Source organism: Mauremys mutica, chromosome 3 (genome assembly GCF_020497125.1).
Source record: "Mauremys mutica isolate MM-2020 ecotype Southern chromosome 3, ASM2049712v1, whole genome shotgun sequence".
Lineage (NCBI taxonomy): Eukaryota > Metazoa > Chordata > Testudines > Geoemydidae > Mauremys > Mauremys mutica.
In genome coordinates, this window is record NC_059074.1 from 9254061 (window position 1) to 9273695 (window position 19635).

Below are 19635 nucleotides of genomic sequence, written 5' to 3' on the forward strand. Positions count from 1 at the left end.
GACTAAAGCTAGCGTAGGTGTGCCTACCCATGCCACAATCACTCCTTCACTTGCAGTGTACACATGCCCCTGTCTCTACAATGGGGGCAGCGCTGCTGCTTTTCTTCCACCCTTTGTCTTGTCTTGTTAGTATGAAAGCTGTTAAGAAACTGTCCCTGTCCTGTGTGTGTGCAGTACTTGGTCTAGTGGGGCCCTGCAGTAGGTTGCGGTCTCTTAGGGTATGTCTACACTGCAGTTAAAAACCTGCTGCTGGCCCATGCCCGCTGACTCAGGCTGGGGCTACATCCTGGGCTCTAGGAGCGAGGTGGGAGGATCCCAGCTGCAGCCTGAGCCAGCAAGGCTACACTGCAATTAAACAGCCCCTAAAACCAAACCCCGTGAGGCTTGGGCCAGCCACAGGTGTCTGATTGCAGTGTAGACATACCCTAGGGGAATGTCTACACTGCAGCTGGGAGTGAGCCTCTCCGCCCAGGAAGACAGACGTGTACTAGCTCAGCTCAAGCCAGCATGCTAAAAATAGCAGTGTGGACATTGCGGCACAGGCGGCGGCATGGGTTAGCCCCCTGAGCATGGACCCAAGGGCTCGGGTGTGCTCGTAGTCAAGTGGCTGGCCTGGGCCACAGACGTCCACGGTGCTATTTTTGGTGAACTAGCTTGAGCAGAACTAGTGTGTCTCTGTCTACCCAGGCTGGCCGGCTCACTCCCAACTGCAGTGTAGACATATCCCCACATGCTGGAATTCAGCTAATACTAATAAATGAAGAGTGATCCTGGCACTTAAAGATCATATGTACAGAAGAACCTGGCTATAGTAGCTGTAGATCTCTCTGCTTCTGTGGGTTTTCCACTGCTTGTGCAGCGAATGGAATAAAAAGGCTTGGACACCATCTACGGGGTAATGTGTTTTGGAGAGCAAAGCTAATCTGGGGGACACCATCACAGTCTGTTTCCCAATGACTCCTGGTTTGGCAGTTACTTTAATCCTGACCTGGATAGCAGCGAAATGGTGAGCACCCCACAACAAAAACCTTTTCCAATCCATGCTTTAAAAGAGAGCTGAATTCCAGCTGAATTTCCCATCTTCCTCCTCCCAGTTCTAGTACTGTCAGCCTGCCCTATGCATTAATAAATAGTAAAGAGAACATTAACTCCTGTTAAAAATAAATAAACCCCTCTTAAATATTCCAGAGTTGGCAGCATCCATAGTAAGTGTTCATTACAGTATTAAATGAAGTATCCGTGATATGGAAAATATCAAAACTGAAGGGCTGCAATTTTTACCATTGAATGGTGAGTCCCCCATTAGGAACTATCAAAACTTCCCTCTGTCTGTATCATTTCCTCTACTGGTAGGGTGCAGTCTGCCCCTACCTCATCCAGTTATGTAATATCTGTCTGGTCTGTGCAGCAGCCCCCCCCTGCTGGCCATAATAAAGCAATATGCAAGCTTTAGATCTGTTGTTTCTCTTCACCGTTTTAGGACAAGGTATAACCTGTACAGACGACAATAACTTTTGTTACCAAGACTGAATTTGTGCTTCAGTTTCAAAATGTCGTGTGTCAGACCTGGAGCCGTAAATTCTGTGAAGCGCCATGTGCGGGGTGGGGTCCGATTGCTCAGAGAAACCCTAATTCAGAAAAGTGTTTAGGCATGTGCTTAAATCCTATAGAAGTCAATGGAACCTAAGCACTTCCATGAAGCATGTACTCAAGTGCTTTTCTGAATTGGGGCCAGAATATGGTTGCAAGGGTGAAGTAGGATGCACTGCTTTCCCTCCCCTGAAAAAGTGTATAATTGTACTTGATAGATCAGCGTGAACAGGTAGGATGCAGCAGAACCTTTATGTTCTGATTTATGAGACCGTCTCTTCTTGTATAGATTATGAACTGTACATTGAACTGACAAGCTGAATCTGCTTTTCAATGCTGCAGTGTCCAAGCCAGACCCAAATCTTGGCCAATGGGGCTGGGTGAACCTCACTCCTAAGCAGATTGGAGGTTGGGGTTTTTTGGCAATAAGGAGCAGCCTTGCAAAATTCTGCTCACCTTATGGCAGCAACTTTGTTGTTAATGTTGGAGAGGTAAGTGAGCATCATTCTTTCTTTCATTAGCACAGTTTTCAGTAAGGGACGGCGAGTAGATTTTGGGCTTGGGCCAGCTGTAGTGGAGATGATTTTGCAAGGCTTTTGCAGGTTATCTGGGTTTGTCCAGGAACTATTATCAAAGATTAAAAGCCAGTGACCAAGGGCATTGTTTTCAAAAACAGAGAGCAGAGTATCTCTAAAAGAAGCCTGCCATCATGGCCTCAACCGCATGATTTGCATGGAAGTCTGAAAGATTAATTATTAAAGGATTGGGAAACATGCCTTATAGTGAAAGGTTCAAGGAGCTCAGTCTATTTACGTTATCAAAGAGAAGGTTAAAGGGTGTCTTGATCACAGTCTAAAAGTACCTAAGTGGAGAACAGAAACCGGTAATAGAAGGCTCTTCAGTCTAGTAGATTAAGGTATATAACAAGATTCAAAGGCTGGAAGCTGAACATAGATTACAAGGCCGGAAGGGACCATCTGTCTGACCCCCTGTATAACGCAGGCCAGAGAACTTCCCCATAATAATTCCTAGAACAGATCTTTTACAAAAACCTCCAATCTTCCTAGACAAATTCAGATTAGAAATAGGATGCAGCTTTTTAACAGTGAGGATAGTTAACCATTGGAGCAATTTAACAAGGATTGTGATGGTTTAACAAGAATCAGGATTGGATGTTTTACTAAACAATCTGCTTTAGTTCAAACAGGAATTAATTCAGGGAAGTTCTATGGCCTGTGTTTTGCAGGAGGTCAGACCAGTTTAACACAGTGGTCTCTTCTGGTCTTATAACTAAGCCCTACCAAATTCATGGCTATGAAAAATGCATCATGGACCATGAAATCTGATCTCCCCTAGTGAAATCTGGTCTTTTGTGTGCTTTTACCCTATACTATACAGATTTCACGGGGGTGATCAGCATTTCTCAAATTGCAGGTACTGACCCAAAAGGAAATTGCAGGGGCATTCACAAGGTTATTTTAGGGGTGTTGTGGTATTGCTACCCCTTACTTATGCACTGCTGCCTTCGGAGCTGGGTGGCAGGAGAGCAGCATCTGTTGGCCGGATGCCAAGCTCTGAAGGCAGCACCCCGCCAGCAGCAGCAGCGCAGAATTAAGGGTGGCAATAATACCATGTCATGCCATCCTTATTTCTGCGCTGCGGCTAGCAGCAGCTCTGCCTTCAGAGCTGGGCTCCTGGCCAGCAACTGCTGCTCTCCAGCTGCCCAGCTCTGAACGCAGTGCCACCACCAGCAGCAGCAAAGAAGTAAAGGTAGCAGTACCGCAACCCCCCTCCCCCCCGAATACCTTTGCGACCCTGCCCCCATCTCCTTTTTGGGTCAGGCCCCCCTATAATTACAACACTGTGAAATTTCAGATTTAAATAGCTGAAATCATGAAATTTATTATTTTTAAAATCCTATGACTGCGAAATTGACCAAAATGGGCCATGAACTTTATAGGCCTCTGCCTATAACCTCTGAAATCAACAACAGTGTGGGTTGTGAAAGGGTTTCTATGGTAAATGTATTCCTGGGAATCTGTTCCTTTGGTGGCTGCTGGCATAGCTGTATCTTGCAACCCCCAGCATATGAACACAAAGCTGCTCTAAGCTGTGGTAAGCACTAGAAACCAAAGTAAGCTGCACAAAACATGGCTTTGCCTGTCTGCACTAGGGGTTTGTGCTGCTGAAGCTATCTTGATGACTGTAATTGGGGTGTAGATAAGGCTTTGGTCTAGTAAAGTTTACCCTGAAAGCTGTGGAACCAGAGCTACATGAGTAAAGTGTTGGTTTGGGAGGAAGCTATTCGGGGTAGCGTTGGCAAGAGAAGGTAGTAGGGAGTAGTAGAAGGTAGGGTAGGAAGATCTGATCATAAAGGAATTTTTCCTGTTAACACAGCTCCTGCTCGTCTTTTGTGATTCATCAAACTCTGTGTGTATCCAGAGATCTCTTGAAGTTCCATCTCCAAGACTTTGAGCTTGGGGAAAACCTAATGAAAAGCTAATAGCTTCCATGTAGATCCTCTTTTGACCTCTTCAGAACTCATCATGGTACAGTCCGAGCTTGGGAACTTTGAAGCTGCCCTCTTGTGACAGTCCATTGTGTCTACTCATTTTTCTCCTGCTTGGTGCACACTAGTTCCGAAGGTCTCCTCCTGAAGACTCGCAAAGCCTCAAAGATGCCATTGTTTCTTGGGACTAACTGCTGTCACAGTAATGTGCATCCCCAGCTGGAGTTACAGGAAAAAGATTGTCAGTCTGCGGTAACACATCACTTTCATAGCAAGCAGGTGATAGGGTCAGAGACAGTATAACCAGATGTGATTAATACTGTTTGCATGCGTGTGCTCGTTCACGCATAGCCACCTAGATTCAATACGCCTTTCGATAGGTGCTGCAAATAGACCTTGGAAGTCACCCGTTGTAGGCTAGGGCAGGGACAGAGTTTGGAGCATTATCTAGTAGCTAGTTCATGGGAGTCATAAGATAAAAGTTGTCTTCCTAACTTTGCTACTGACTTGCTGTGTGACCTTTGGACAGCTTGCTTAACCTCTGCATCTGTAAAATGGCAATAGTGCAGGCTTCACTTCAGTGATGGGGTCTTTCAGAAGACCATAAATAATCAGAAACGGATGTTTATAATAGCACCTTTCTTCCCAGAAATCACACTTAAACCTATACCAGAGGATCATTTCACCCACCACTGAAATGCTGTGTCTGCTGATGGGGAAAGCAGCAGCGGTATAATGCTGCCTAACACTTTAGGAAAGGAAAAATACCATATACAAACTGAAACTGCAATGGAATTTTTAGATACTGCTATTGAGGAACCTGTCCGTCCCTCGCTCCCCAGTTTATCATAAACTGAGAAGAACCGCCGATTAGAACACTTACTCGTTTAACACACTCATTCTCGGAGTGCTCCCAAACTAGGAAAAACAAGTTTTGTGTTCTTATCATGTGTTAGCTAGGGGGGAGCCATGGGTTTACCTCAGTCTGGTAACACGTATGAGAACTACAGTTGCCTTGTCTTCATTAGGCTTGTCCCATGTGTTAGCTAGCGTGTGGTAGGAACACACTTTTCCCCCGTAATATAGACAAGGGCTCAGTGGTGAAGCTTCCCCAGTGTCTTGTAGAGTTTGCTCTTCGGCAGCAAACCAGTGCAGCACACTATGTGAGCTGTCAGGATCTCACCATAGGCACAGCACTCTTCATGTTTTCACCATCAAATTATACTCGACACTTCATTTAAAGCCCAAGTGTCAAACCTCACTACTGCAATGGAAGAATTGCACCAGGGCAGTGATGTTCATGGATTTAGATTGGCATTGGTTTATTTGGAGTTATCGCTAGACAAATCCTAGATTCCTAACTTGACTTTGCCACATCTGTGCACACTTATAAAGATCCATTTGGCTAACACATCCGTGAACGACAGAAGAAGCAAATTCATATTATTAAAATAGTTTGCTTAGCATTGTGAGTTTGTGTGTTATGGAGTTGTTGCCGGCCCAAAGGGCCCGAGGAGGAGCAACAGTGGGGTTCGTTGCCCGGTGTGCGTCGCACTAATTAACACACAAGGGTGGAGAAGCAAACCAAGTTTATTTGAGCTCAAAAAAAGGTGCAAGGGAGAAATTACAATCTCAAATCCTGCACACCCGCACGCAGGCGGGGTCCCAGCATTTATACCCCCCTTGTTTTTCCCCCTTTCTCCCTCCCCCTTGCAACAGTTACACTTAACACTATAATGTAGCTTGTTAGAACTGTTCTCATTCGCATGTTTATCTCTGGCCTTCACAGCACAGACGCATGCAGACTTTCCTCCCCCTTCTCCCCCATTTACTGCCGCTTTTTGCTGTTTCAAGCTGTCCTGCAACTGCAAGCTAAGAAAGCTGACAGTTACATATTTTGCTTGCTGTTTATTAGCATCTTAGGCTGGTTAAAGTTCACAGCATGGAAGACCTTTGGTTCACTCAGGCCCAGAGTCACAACTTTGGTTTACTTAGGCCTAGGGACACCAACAGAGTGAAGTACATGTACTGACTGCTGGCCATTGAAAGGATCAGAAACTTGTAACGTGTGTCTCAGCAGTTTGACACATCCTAACTAGTTGACTGTCAAGAACCGCATTCATCCACTGAGTTTGCAAAATGTTTGTGTTGGATTAAGAGTTTGGAGCCAGGGTTTGCCGGGATTTCAGCGGGACATTGCCCTGGTTGATTTAACTGGCAGCAAAGATGTTAAAAGCCAAATACAGAGACCGTTTTTCTAAATGGCTTATGACTAAAGCTGCAAGCAGCAGATTACAGGGGAATTCCTAGAAGAAGGACAAAAGTAATGGAAAAAGCAGCTAAAAGTCAAAAGTCAGGCAGAGTTTCATACCCATATAATGTTTTTTCCATTTTGCATACTGATAGTGAGAACAGTGCATGTGCTTTGATAATTGTTTGGTATATAGCAGTTGCTGTTGGGGGTTGGCCTTCTGTTGAACTCACATTCATCTTTCTTTTCATTCACTGGGTAACTGCATGACCCCCTTATCTCAACCCTCCCTAGATAACAGGTCGCAGTCTACTGAACCATTGTGTTGTCACAAAGCCCACCTTCTGTGGGCACAATCCAGCCAAGTGCTTCAGCACAAGCTTAATGTTAAGCAAGCGAGTAGCCCCATTGGTTTCATGGGCTTAAGTGGCTTGTTGGATGAGGGTCTTTGCTGTGTTCTAATGTGACTTTGTGTTTAACTGTCGATAGATTGGAGAAGATGCAGAAAAGAGCCACAAAAATTATTTGAGGGCAGGAGAAAATGCCTTACAGTGAAAGACTTAAAGAGCTCGATCTGTTTAGCTTGTCAAAAAGAAGATTGAGAGGTGACTTGATTATACTTAAGACTGTGAGTCTGTCACAGAGGTCACAGATTCCGGGACCTCTGGGACTTCTGCAGCGGCAGGTGCAGCTGGCCTACGGGCCACTTGAGCAGCTTGGGGGGCCGCAGGGCCAGCCGCACCAGCCGGTGCTGGGGCAGTCTCAGGCCACTGCGCTCCTCCCCCCCAAGCAGCAGCAGGAGTTTAGATGTGGGAGGGGGTTCAGGGTTTAGGCAGAGGGTTGGGGTGCCCGGGGGGGTGAGGGCTCTGGGCGGCGCTTACCTCGGGAGGCCTTCCCGGAAGTGGCCAGCATGTGTGGCTCCTAGGTGGCAGTGCGACCAGGCGGCTCCATTTGCTGCCTCCGCCCATGGGCGCCGCCCATGCAGCTCCCATTGGATGCAGTTCCTGGCCAATGGGAGCTGCAGAGCGGGCACTTGAGGTGGGGGCAGTGCGTGGCGCCCCCCTTGCCACGCCTCTGCCTAGGGGCTTCTGGGAGCTACACGGAGCTGGGTAGGGAGCCTGCCAGTCCCTGCCCTCCCACCCCCAGCAGCAGCGGGGTTCCTGGGCCACACGTCGCCCCCTCTCCAGTACCTGTGGGGGTCCCAGGCCGCCCTCCCATCAGAGCATCCACAGTGCCCCTACCCCTCCCTCCCCCCCATCTCTCCAAGCACTCAAGTTTTAGTCAGGGGTATATAATACAAGTCACGGACAGGTCATGGGCCATGAATTTTTGTTCACTGCCCATGACCTGTCCATGACTTACTAAAAATACCCATGACTAAAACATAGCCTTAATTATACTGCATACATACCTTTGTGGGGAGAAGATACTGGGTACTAAAGGGCTCGTTAATCTAGTGGAGAATGGCAGAACAGGAATCAGTGGCTGGAAGCTGAAGCCAGACACATTCAAATTAGAAATTAGGCACAGATTTTTAACAGTGAGGGTGACTAACCATTGGGATTAGTACCCAGGTATGTGGTGGATTTCCCATTTCTTTGTCTTCAAATCAAGACTGATTTGCCTTTCTGGAAGAGATGCTTTAGCCAAACGCATGTTGTTGGGCTCAATATGAGGTAACTGTGTGAAACTGAATGGCGTGTGAGATACAGGAGATCAGACTAGATGATTTAATGGGCCTTTCTGGTCTTAAACTTCATGAATCTATGAACTTTGCAGATCTTCATGATGTTTGTTCAGCTGTAACATCCCGTCCGTCTTTGTCTGTCAGTATATTTCTAAAGACATCCAGGCACCATTCTATCTGGCTGCCCCCTCTGTTCACCCACCCACCCGAACCCCAGAATGGGATTACATAATTAATATTAGGAAGGTGCTTTGGGATCCCCTGGTGGAAGGTGATCTAGAAGGGCAAAGTGGCATTTAGTTTTATTTGAGCTTTGTGACTAAGCCAGGAAGAATTGCTAAATCTCACTTAATGTCATCTAAGGGAGAGACCTTGACTTTTTACTTTGCTGGTATAATAACTTCTCTTTTTTCATTAGGTCCGATAATCTACAAAGTACATTTGTACCGTAATGTCCATTTCATGCTCGACAAATTCAGTGGGTTCTTTTTACAGTCCCTTTGGAATGTAAAAACCTTTCAGGAGATAGTATTTGATTCAGGGATGGGTTTTTTATGTTAAAAAAAAATGTCCCTGAATCAAAAGACATCATTTTGGATCAAATTAGTCACTTGAGCTGGAGGAGAAATGTTTCCCCCAAGATACCTTTAGCTTTCTCCAAGGTTTTATTTTTCCATCTAATAATATATGATGTGTCCATTTCCCCAACCCATAGATGCAATGTGTAAATTCAAAGTCAAAGCTAGTATTGCCAGTATAGTAGTAACAGCTGACTCCTGTCAACCATCACAGCAGATGTCAGGAGATGGGAAGCATCTTAGTCCAAGGTCAAGGTAAACTTGGCTTAAAAACCAATCTTGTGCTGCCCCCTGCAAGGCCAGCGAGCTCAGGTGCTGGAAGACCAGAGAGCGAAACTGCCAAGAATGTGTCCAAGTTCAGTACTGCTCTAGGGCGGGGTAGGCAACCTATGGCAAGCGTGCCAGAGGCGGCATGCGAGCTGATTTCCAGTGGCACTCACACTGCCCGGGTCCTGGCCGGGTCTGGGGGGGCTCTGCTTTTTAATTTAATTTTAAATTAAGCTTCTTAAACATTTTAAAAACCTTATTTACTTTACATACAACAATAGTTGAGTTATATATTAAAGACTTATAGAAAGAGACCTTCTAAAAACATTAAAATGTTTTACTGGCACGCGACACCTTACATTAGAGTGAATAAATGAAGACTCGGGACGTCACTCCTGAAAGGTTGCCGACCCCTGGTCTAGGGACTGTCTACAAGAGCAACCCAGCCACTAGGCTGAGGCAGCTCCAGAGCTGTTGGGGGTCTCTGTTGATTTTTTGTATTGCTTTTCTTATCGCTGGGAGTTTAATAACTTTCTATGCTCTATCAAACCCAGTGAGCAAAGCCTACCCCTAAAACCCCCCTTCTCCTCCTCATAATGTGAGATCCCTCTGCCCCCTAAATCAAGGACTGCAGTGCTGTTAAATGGCAGCTTGTCAGGCAGGCGACCCACAGGGAACGACTCCGGGTGCAGGTTTAATTTGGGATCTTGGGTGAATGCATGTGGCACCATCGTTCTGCTGTGCCTGGCTGCACCATTCATGTGTCCGCATGTCAAGAGAACCGGTAGGTCTCCTTTTAGATCTACCAGCCTTGGCTGTGCCTGTCTAAACACAAGTTACCAAGTTTACTTCAGATCCCTTGAAATTGTAGGGAAAATTGAGGTTTGGCATCTGTAAATGCAAAATGACTGGAGAGAGCGGGGGATATTTTTTTAATTAATCTTCTAGGAACATACTTTAAGGAGTGATTGTAAAAAACCTAACTACGCAGTGTTGCCTTTGCTCTAAGGTAGACAGGTGGAAGGTGCAGGACTCTCAGCTCTGCAGACTGAAGTCCTTCGTTTAATTACAGACCAGGTTTAGCACGGGCAGCAGCAGCGCCAGCTTCCCCACATGGCCAATCATGCCTGTTTCCAGAGGGACAGACTCCACGGCATTCATTGTGGACCTTATAGGCTGCCCAAAAGGGTTCCAGCTACTACATCGGTGATGTAGGTGCTTAGCCACTAGGCAATGGATTTACCCACTCGCGTTTCACACAAGCCACTGACTGGGCAGTAGGCTAGATCCTCATAGATAGACTAGAATATCAGGGTTGGAAGGGACCTCAGAAGGTCATCTAGTCCAACCCCCTGCTCAAAGCAGGACCAATCCGCAGATCCATAAATGGCCCCCTCAAGGATTGAACTCACAACCCTGGGTTTAGCAGGCCAATGCTCAAACCACTGAGCTATCCCTCCCCCCAGGACAGTTCCGTTGAAGACAAGGGATCTGGGTAAAGGAGTTTAAATTACATCCAGCTTCAGCTGGATTTGAACTGGTGGCCTAGAAGGTGTTTATGTTGCTTTACCAGTTCTCTGAGCCCCCCGTTCCCCTGGCAGCAGCCTTTTACTGTAACTGGAACCAGAGTTTAAATCAGTGATTCTCAACCTATCTATCATTGTGTTAACTGGACCACAGGTCGCAGAACCACAGTGCGCCCTTCCCCCACCCCTGACCCCTACGCCCAGCACCTCCCGCCCAGAGACCCTTCCAGGAGTGGAGCCCTGGGTAGGGGGCCAGGAAGCTGGGAACCCCGCCCCCACCACGCAGCCTGGCAGCCTCTAGCACACAGCTGGGCTGCAGCTGTGTGCTAATTGGGTCGCATGTGGCCCACCGGCCACGGGTTGAGAACCTCTGATTTAAGTGGAGTGCACTAAGGCTAATCTGTTTATCCCACTGAAGCTACCAGTTTCAGATACATTCAGCAGGATCCGTTTCAATTTCTCAGTTGGCGATATTTGTGTTACGCTGTTCAGTAAGCTTACAGGAGAGCAGCTGAATCAATAAACAGTGCAGGTCGTTTCCTTAGAATGTTTTGATTCACAAGCTGCGTGCATCTTAAACACTCCAAGTAAAAACTTTTGCCTCATTATAAACAATATGCACAACCTGTATTAAATGCAAAAGTGTTGTTGTTGCAATGTTGTTTGAACAGTTAAATACTTGAAAATCAGGAAATGTAAAGGTTTAAGCTTGAATGTGCCATCTGAACTCTGCCTTCTTGCAAATATGCAGTGGTGATGTAGCCATGTTGGTCTCAGGCTATTAGAGAGACAAGGCAGGTGATGTAATATCTTTTACTGGACCACTTTCTGTTGGTGAGAGAGACAAGCTTTCGAGCATACACAGTGCTCTCCCTGAGGGCTGAAGCCTCGTGGAAGGAATTGCTGGCTTACAAATTCAAACTGGTTTTAAAAATTCTTTAGAGCCCCCAGAGTCCAACAGCTTCACACTTCGGGGAACAGAAGATCTGGATACAAACTTTGCATCTTGCCCCTGTCTTGATGCTGAGTGGAATGAACCCCCAGATCTGAATAGCCTTTAACATTGGGGATACTATAAAATCTAGATCTAATGTATGCCCACCTTCCAAGCAATGGAAGGACATGGCTGCATTTGGTAAAGGCCCCGTCAGTGAGGTTCTGGAACAATGCCCTGGCCAGAAATTCAGCCCTGCCACCTTCCAGCTGCTGGGAAGAGGAAGGGTGTTGAGATTTTTACCAGGATGCTCTTGGATCCTCATCTGGGGCCTTTGTCTTTCACATCAGCCTCTGGTTAGTAGGTCTGATAAGTGTGAAGTTCCACCCATTGCTTACTTATGGAAAGGAGAAGAAACTTCTCTCTCTCTCTCTCTCTCTCTGCCTCATGCTGCTCTTCCTCCCTTTTTCCTTCATCTGTCCATTGCCTACTTCGCTTGTAAGCTTCTCGAGACAAAGACCTTGTCCGTAAAATACCTAACACAATCTTGATGCAATAGAGATTTAAAGAGTGTTTCACTGTGCTCTCAATCTAATTCCCACTAAAGTCAAAGAAAAGTCTTCTGTAGGCTTGAAGGGATCAGGCTTTATAATGATAATAAATTCCATTGTATGTGGGAGAGACAGCATGTCAGTGCACCCTCCTCCCCACCAAAATTATATTGGCAGAGTTGTTAGTTACTTAGACACAGTTGATGCAAGTAAAGAGTTGCAGAGAGGAAGAAAATATTCTTTTAAGAAGTCACCGATGGCCAGGATTTTCCTATGAGATATGATATGGGGAAATGATGCATATTGCAAAAATGCAGCACAACATTAGGGAATGAAACCCATTTTGTACTCTTGAATAGACGTATGGAATGATGAATAGCTCCCAGCTGAATACAAGGCTGTAATTTACCGGAGGGGCTCTCACCGATGTTAAAACCTGTGAAACCACCTCTCCAGCCATTTTTACAATAGCTGCACAATCCTGACACTGACTTAAGTCTTTAGCAATCCATTGAGAGCAAGGCAGACGAAGCTGTTAGAATGCAAACAGGAAGAAGGAGTCTGCAGCATGGAGGAGGAAGGAAGCTTACTGAGGCATTTAGCATTCACATAATAAAGTTGTGACCCTGTAAATGCAATAATACATCGGATGATAAATTATAACAGGGCTGGAGATGGGAGTTAATAGCTCTCAATTAAACAGACAGAATGGTTGTTTTTCTCTGCAGCCGCTCCTCTCCCTCGGGTATCTGATTTTTCTGAATGACTAACTGCATAGCTCAGGCTTTTCTCTGCATGTAATTTTGTCGAGTCTCTACCGGTGACGGCAGTCCTTCGTGCCGAAATCCGTTAAAGCAAGGGCTCCGACGCGATTAGGTGACCCACTGAGCAGCAGGGAAGTGTCAACTGGCAGTTTCATCCTGGAACATCCACTTGCTCCTGTCATCCTGTCGGCCTAAAGTGCTGGTTCTCCTCTGAGAAGTGGTATCTTGTGCATGTGCAGAGTCACGTCGTCTTACTCCTGTGACTAAAATACAGTTTTGTTCCTGCTGTCCCTGCAGAGCCAACCCAGCTAAGGGAGAGGAGAGCGAGCTGGACCCTTCTCCTCATGGAGCAGCCGCAGATTTGTTTGCTCAGGACAGTTACAGGGCCAGTCAGTGATGCTGCAAAGGAAATGTTTCAATCCTTCCTGTCACCCAGACCCATACCCAGGGGTCATCCTTGACTCCTCCCCCCTCTTGCCCCGCACACCCAGGCCCCTACCACTTCTTCCTCAGTAACATTGCTAGGATTGCCCCTTTTGTCCCAGACCACACGGCTCAAACTCTTCTCAAGGTTCTTATGGTCTCCCGTTGTGACTGTGGCAGCCTCCTACTCTCTGGCCCTGCTGACGCCCAGTACATTTATCCTCCTTGTCCTTTGTTATGACCGTGTCCGCCCCCTTTTGCAATCTTCCATCAGCTCCTTGTTTCCACTGCCTCATGTTCAGACCCTAAGCCCTTCACCGCCCGCCTCTCCTGCTTTTCTCGTACCAAGCCGCCGCACCAGTGACCATGCCATCCTCAAACACCCGACTGTCCATTTCTTCCATGCTGCTCCCTAGGCTTGGAACACCCTCGCTGGCTTAGTCTAAAACCACTACCCTCCTCCAGACCCACTTTGAGTGCGATTCGTATAGGAAACTGCCATCTGATGTAGTCCCCTGATAGAAGACTGCTTGGTGATCTCCTCTGTTGTATCAGTTTAACTAGGACTGAAATAAACACCAATACTATCATCATTTTGTCACTTCTCCACCTTGGAAAAAATCCGTCTTGTGTGTCTGTTTGTGGTTGGTATTCTCCGATGTGAACTAATTGTGTGAACGCTGCCTGCTCAGCTGTGGCCTTGATACACTCCAGCTTATAGTTGCTTAATTTGTTCACTCTCTGCAATAAATTGTTTGTGCTTTTGATGGATCCTTCGTGAAATATTTTAATGCATTCCTGTTGAACAGTCTATTTTTTTTCCAGTCGCTATTCACAAAAGAGAGCACTAACGCTGGCTTTACATGGGACTTTAATCACACCAGCTGTCACCCAGATCCCTGATACAAATACTTTCTACTGTTAATGGTTTCAGTGTGGGTTTTTTTATATGATCAGATGTAATCTTATTTAATGGAGTTTGATTGCTACAATGCTGTATTCTTTTCATCAGGTTGCAGACTTTTTAAAAAAAAAAAAAAAGCCTGGGGAGATCATTTAGAGGAGAGCAACAGAAATTATTAAAGGGCTGGAGAGATTTATCTGGGAGGAAAGATCTAAAAGAACTGAATTAGGTATAGCTTGACTAGGCTAGGGGTGAATAACGAAGAGACTTGGAGGCAGGATCATATTTGAAAGTGTAATCAACCAGGAAGCGGGAGGAATTTAGTGTGGCTTCAGGGGTGTGTGGCTAGGAGTAATGGGATAAATATAAGAAAGGGGAATTTTAAGATGAATATGTGAAGAAACTTCCTGAAATTGAGATGTATTGGATTTGATCCTCTTACAGGGAAGTGATGGATGCTTCATCCCACAGTATGTTTAAGATCCGATTGGACAAAGCACTGGAAAATTATATTGCAAGATCAGTCCTTCGCTAGCCAGGGTATAGCCGAGCTGTCCTCCCAGAGCTTTTTCTCATCTCTAATTTCAGTCATTCTGTTACGTTTATGGATTATCAGGAAATTGACAGGAAACAATGAGTAAAATGTTGGACTCAGTATAACCTCAGCTGGTGTAAATTGGCTCCATCTGACTTCAGGGGAATTAATCAGATTTACTGATGTGCCCCTTGATGTGGAGAAACTCCAGTGGCCAAGTGAGACAGGTTGGAATCTGTAATTCAAGGAGCTGGAATTCACTGAATTCAGTGTGGGAGCAGAAACCTTTTTTTTTCTTTTGTGAGGCACTGGGGCCGAACAGCAGTATAGAAACGTGGCCTCATAACTGCAGCTGCTGGAGTGGCTTGCCTGTCTCTAAAGCTATGTTACGTCAGTCTGGCGAGCGCCTAGCCATAATTGTTGTGTGTTTGTTAGGTTGTCCGCACAGAAAAGAACAGTCTGAACAACAGGTTCCTGCCATGGGATGAGATCGAGACAGAGGCCATTCTGTCTATCGACGACGACGCCCACCTTCGCCATGACGAGATCATGTTTGGGTTCCGGTGAGTGGCGTAAAGTCTGTGCATGTGTGGTTGGTCGGGGTCGTGGGGACTGGGCTGTGTACAATCAAGCCCTGTTCCATTCAGATCCACACTCTGAAGCATAGTTAAAGCCAGGAACTGAAGTCAGGAGAAGTATGATTCTATTCATGGCTCTGCTACTGATTTCCTTGGTCACTTGAACCAGAGTTTTGAAACTTGGGTGCCTAAAGCTAGACACTTAAAATTCATTTAGAACACCTAAATAATGCGCCTAATTTTCAGAAATGCTGAGCACCTGGGCTTAAGGACTAAGCATGAAGTGCTTGGAGATCCCTGACTGAAAGGTGCTATAAATACAAAGTCTGTATTATTCTTAGACAGGAAAACCCTGTTAAGAGAACTTTAATAGGGTTACAAAGTCAAGCACACACACGTCAGGAAATGCCACAATTAAGGTTGCCTGTGCAATTATTATAATTACATGATCACATACTGCTTTTTCCACAAGAAAAGGTCACCGCGGTTTTTTAACCTGGACAAAACAACATATCTTTCTCTTGTCCTGTTCTCAGAAATGGCTAAACCATTCTGGAGGAACGTTTCAGCCCAAATAGTTTGACAAAGTTATAAGCAACTGAAAACAGAGTATTATAATGGGAAGTGTTGGGTAGCCTTAAAAAAATCTGGTGCTACCTGCCCTACCATCATTACTGTATCACCTATTTAGCATTTAGACCTGACCAAAACCCCTAAATTAAAATACTTCTAAATAACTGCCGTAATATGCCTGAATGAGTTAAGTTTAAGGTTCTTGACTGTGACAATAAAGTTTCCATTTGGGTGGCTCAGGGGTTGAGAACAGGGTCGATAGCCTTTTGCTCCTGTGCTGCGGAGTCAAATCCAGCTCAGGTGGGAAGTGACAAAAGCTGGTGCAAACTGATGGTTGTTCAGCAGCCTCTGTGAAGTGAGTTGATGGTCTCTCCTGCTCCAAGGTGTTCACATCTCTCATACACCCCCTCAAATGGTCCCCCTCGTTGACAAAGTCAGCAGAGTTCCCGGATAGAATGCACCAAGGGATTTAAACTCCCCGTCCCATGCTTAGAGGTTAGCCTCTCCGAGTGCGGGTACATGTGGGGCTAAGTTCCCTGTAAGCTGCGTGGCCGCGCAGCAGCCTATTTAGCACTGCACAGGTGCTCAGGGAACCCGTCCGGCCCGGACCTGCCATGATCGGCGGAGGGGCGGCCCGGACCTGCCGCAGCCAGGGGTGGGGCACCCCTCCCCCGGCCCAAACCCAGCCCCGCCCCAGACCTGCCACAGCCGGGGGTGGGGCACCTATCCCACAGCCCCAGCCCTGGAGCTGCCACAGTGGGGAGAGGCACCTCTCCCCACCCAACCCAGCCCAGGTGCTGCTGGGGGGAGTCCTCTCTCCCCGCCGTAGCCCCGGAGCAGCCTGCTGCACCCCAAATCCCCCAGCCCCACCCCAGAGCCCAGCCAGAGCCCTCACCCCCTGCACCCCAATGCTCTGCCCCAGCCCTGTGCCCCTTCCCACACTCCGAACCCCTTGGCCCCACCCCATGAATTTTGTTATGTGCACCAATGTGGAGGTGCTGTGTCACACATCACTGCCATATTGGTGCACATAATAAAATTCATTCTGCACATAGGTGGGAAAAATTAGAGGGAACACTGGTGTGGATGTGTCTACTGTTGACATTAGCTGCACCTATCTAATTTGGTCTGTAGGGAGTGGCAGCATAAAGATGGGCAGCCCCTCTGGGACCGGCTTCCATGCAAGTCCTGATGGGGAAGCTGGGCCTGTGCAGTCAGTTGAATGGATTATCCACCGGCTGCAGAAGGATGGCGGCAGCTTCAGTTATGAAAGCCTGACGAAGCATGGGGGTGGCGGGGGTGATGTCACCTTGTTTGTGCTGCTGTCAGTGGCAGTGGAATTGTCAGTTTGACATATTGCCCTGACTCAGGGAACGCGTCCTTCCCTGCCAAGCGCTGCCAGCAGTCCTCCTGAATCTCTCCCCTGCCAGCGTTACCCCGCAGATCTCTTCTGCCTCTGGCACGTTGGCTGTGGCTGTATTAACTTTCACAGAACATCCTGTCATCCGCTTGTTGTTGTTATTGTCCCCGTCCCTCTCCTGCTTCAGCATCTACATTTCCATCCGCTCTGCACTTGCAGAGGGTTTCCTGTTTGCAGAGGCAGGCGCCTGGGGTGAAGTAGTGAACTGGGGACCTGGGGAGAGGGAGTGAGGCCAATCTTTGTTGCATCCGCTGATGGAATCTGGCTGTCAGAGCGACTGTGGAAGCAGGTTCTAATTGAGTCTGAGCTGCCATCGTGGGAGGCTCCAGGGCTGCTCCTTCAACTTGTACAGCTAAAGAGCTCGTAAAGACATGCCAAGACCTGTGTTCCCGGGGCGGAGGCTGGCACAGCAGGCTAATGATGCCACTACGCAAGCTTGTGTCCCTCGCTTGATTCTTGGTTCCTCTGGCCAATAGGGGTTGCAGGCTGGGTAGTGGCCGCTCTTCATTGATCCAAGCGCTCAGTCAGCTAGCGGAAGAGGGGGAAGGAGTCACTAGGGTGTGTTGGCCTGGTGATTAGGAGGCAGGTAAAAGGGCAACGTGCCAGGAATCCTAGAAGGGTCGCTTTGGGGGGTGAAACATGAGTGATTAAAGCCGGGGATTGAGAGCCAGGACTCCTGGGTGGAGGTCTGTTTGGGCCTAATTTTTAGGCCCCAACCCAACTCAAGCCCAGCTGACCTGAACCTGAAAAGGTCGAGTCATTTTCCAACCAGCCCTGACCCTTCCCACCCCCTCCCAATTTAGCGCCGCCGCTTCCTGCCCGGGGTGGGCTTGGCTCTCTTCCTGCTGCCCTGGGTTTGGCTCGGCAGTGGCTGCATGCCCAGGTTCTGCCATCCACCACCCCCCATTGTGCTCCGGCGTGAGAGGCACGCTGACTCCTCGGCACACTCACTCTGCAGTGCAGCAAGGTGGCGGTGGCCGGCAGGAGTGGGGATCACGCAGCCACTTCCACACCGATCCCAGGGATGTGGGGATGAGAGCCAGCTCGCAAGGGTCCGGTTGCTTTCCCAGACCCAACAGTTGTAGTCGGATCCTAGCGGGTTTGGGCCAGGTTTGAGGGCTCTGTCCTTGGGTTCTGTTCCAAACTCTGCCACTGACCTGGTGGGTGATCTTAGATAACTCACTTCCCTCACCATATCTCGTTTTCCCTAGCTGTAAAGCAGGGACGGTACCTCATTAAAGCCTTGTTGACTAATGCTTGAGAGCCTTGAATGAAAATTGCTCTGTAAGTTCATGGTGTTACAGTTCTCATCCCTCCTAAAAACACACATCTCCTGCAACGACTGCCGGTGTTAATCCACCAGAGAGCGAGTGTGCGCTGAAAGTAAAAGATATCATTGCTCGTAACCAGTGCCCAGTAATTGTACTACGTGTCTAAACCGCAATGGATACCACAGATTATAAATTCTTAGGGCTAAGGCCTGCGCCTCCCTCACAGTGTGTTCAGTAGGGAGCACGCAAATGGCAATTGTGTGTGTATAATAAGCTAAGCAACTGTGCTCCAGTGAACCCCTTAGAGAAATAAATGTTAGACAGTTGTCTAAAGCCAAAGAATCTTGATTTCCAGGGGGGAAAAGCACCCCAGTAATGCAGAAGTAGAGAAGTTGGAATAAGTTAATAAGGGCATGAATAGTTCCTGCTCCAACTATTAAAAACTTAAGTCATGTCGGATTAATAAAAACCTGCAAAAGTAACTGCCTGGTGGAAGGTTTCTGACCAGGAAGGTGCTGACAGCTTTAATTATGCATGTTTTCCTTACCAGGTTATATTGGATTTCCATTAATTTAATTAGCAATGTTTACAATTAAAGCATCTTTGCCTCTTACTGTACTGGTAAAGGTAACAAATGCCCAGGAGGCTTTGGCAGTGTCTCTGTTAGCACATCTGCTATTGCCCTGCAGCAGTGATCTCTGAAACTCCCATCCCGACAGGGGAATATTGCGGGGGTGGGAACACTGGTACAATACACAGCAGAAGAAAATGAACACGTGTGGCCACACTGTGCCCCTGGGATGAAGGGAAAGCCCCTTTCTGCATTCAACAGAGACACGTTCTACTTGGACAAGAGGCACCAAGTTCCTGTTTGAAATATGTAATTTAGACACTAACCGTTAACTAGACAAGATCAAATGACCTAAAAAGAGCCAAGCAGCCCTGCAACATAAAGCCAGGCTTATTTCCCAGGTTAGACATCGCACGCTGATGTTTTTCTTAATTATTCCTGACAGGTTTCCAATAATCCAGAGAGATTCCTGCTGGGGGGGAGAGAGGTTCAAATGAGAATGGAATACTAACTAAGTGCTTGCTTTCTCCTATGTGACCGTCACCATTTAATCACATAAGGCTCAAACATGAGCCCTCTTATGTGACTGTGCAAGGGAGAAAGGGGGTGTGAAGAGACCTCTTCCTCCCCTGCATGGCGAACCCACCTGGCCAGAGGGGAGGAGTGGAGAGCAGGTCCTGCCAGGCTGTTATGCACATTCCTG

General features: G+C 47.3%; 1 protein-coding gene across 7 annotated transcripts in view; it reads left to right on the top strand.

Annotated features, from left to right (window-relative positions):
* EXTL3 (exostosin like glycosyltransferase 3) overlaps nucleotides 1-19635 on the top strand; it is a 208971-nt gene that overhangs the window by 174661 nt on the left and 14675 nt on the right. For all 7 annotated transcript variants that reach the window (XM_045009498.1, XM_045009497.1, XM_045009499.1 and 4 more), the window contains one exon: nucleotides 14955-15082. In XM_045009498.1, the coding sequence (XP_044865433.1) occupies nucleotides 14955-15082 (128 nt within the window). The remainder of the gene's footprint in view (nucleotides 1-14954; nucleotides 15083-19635) is intronic.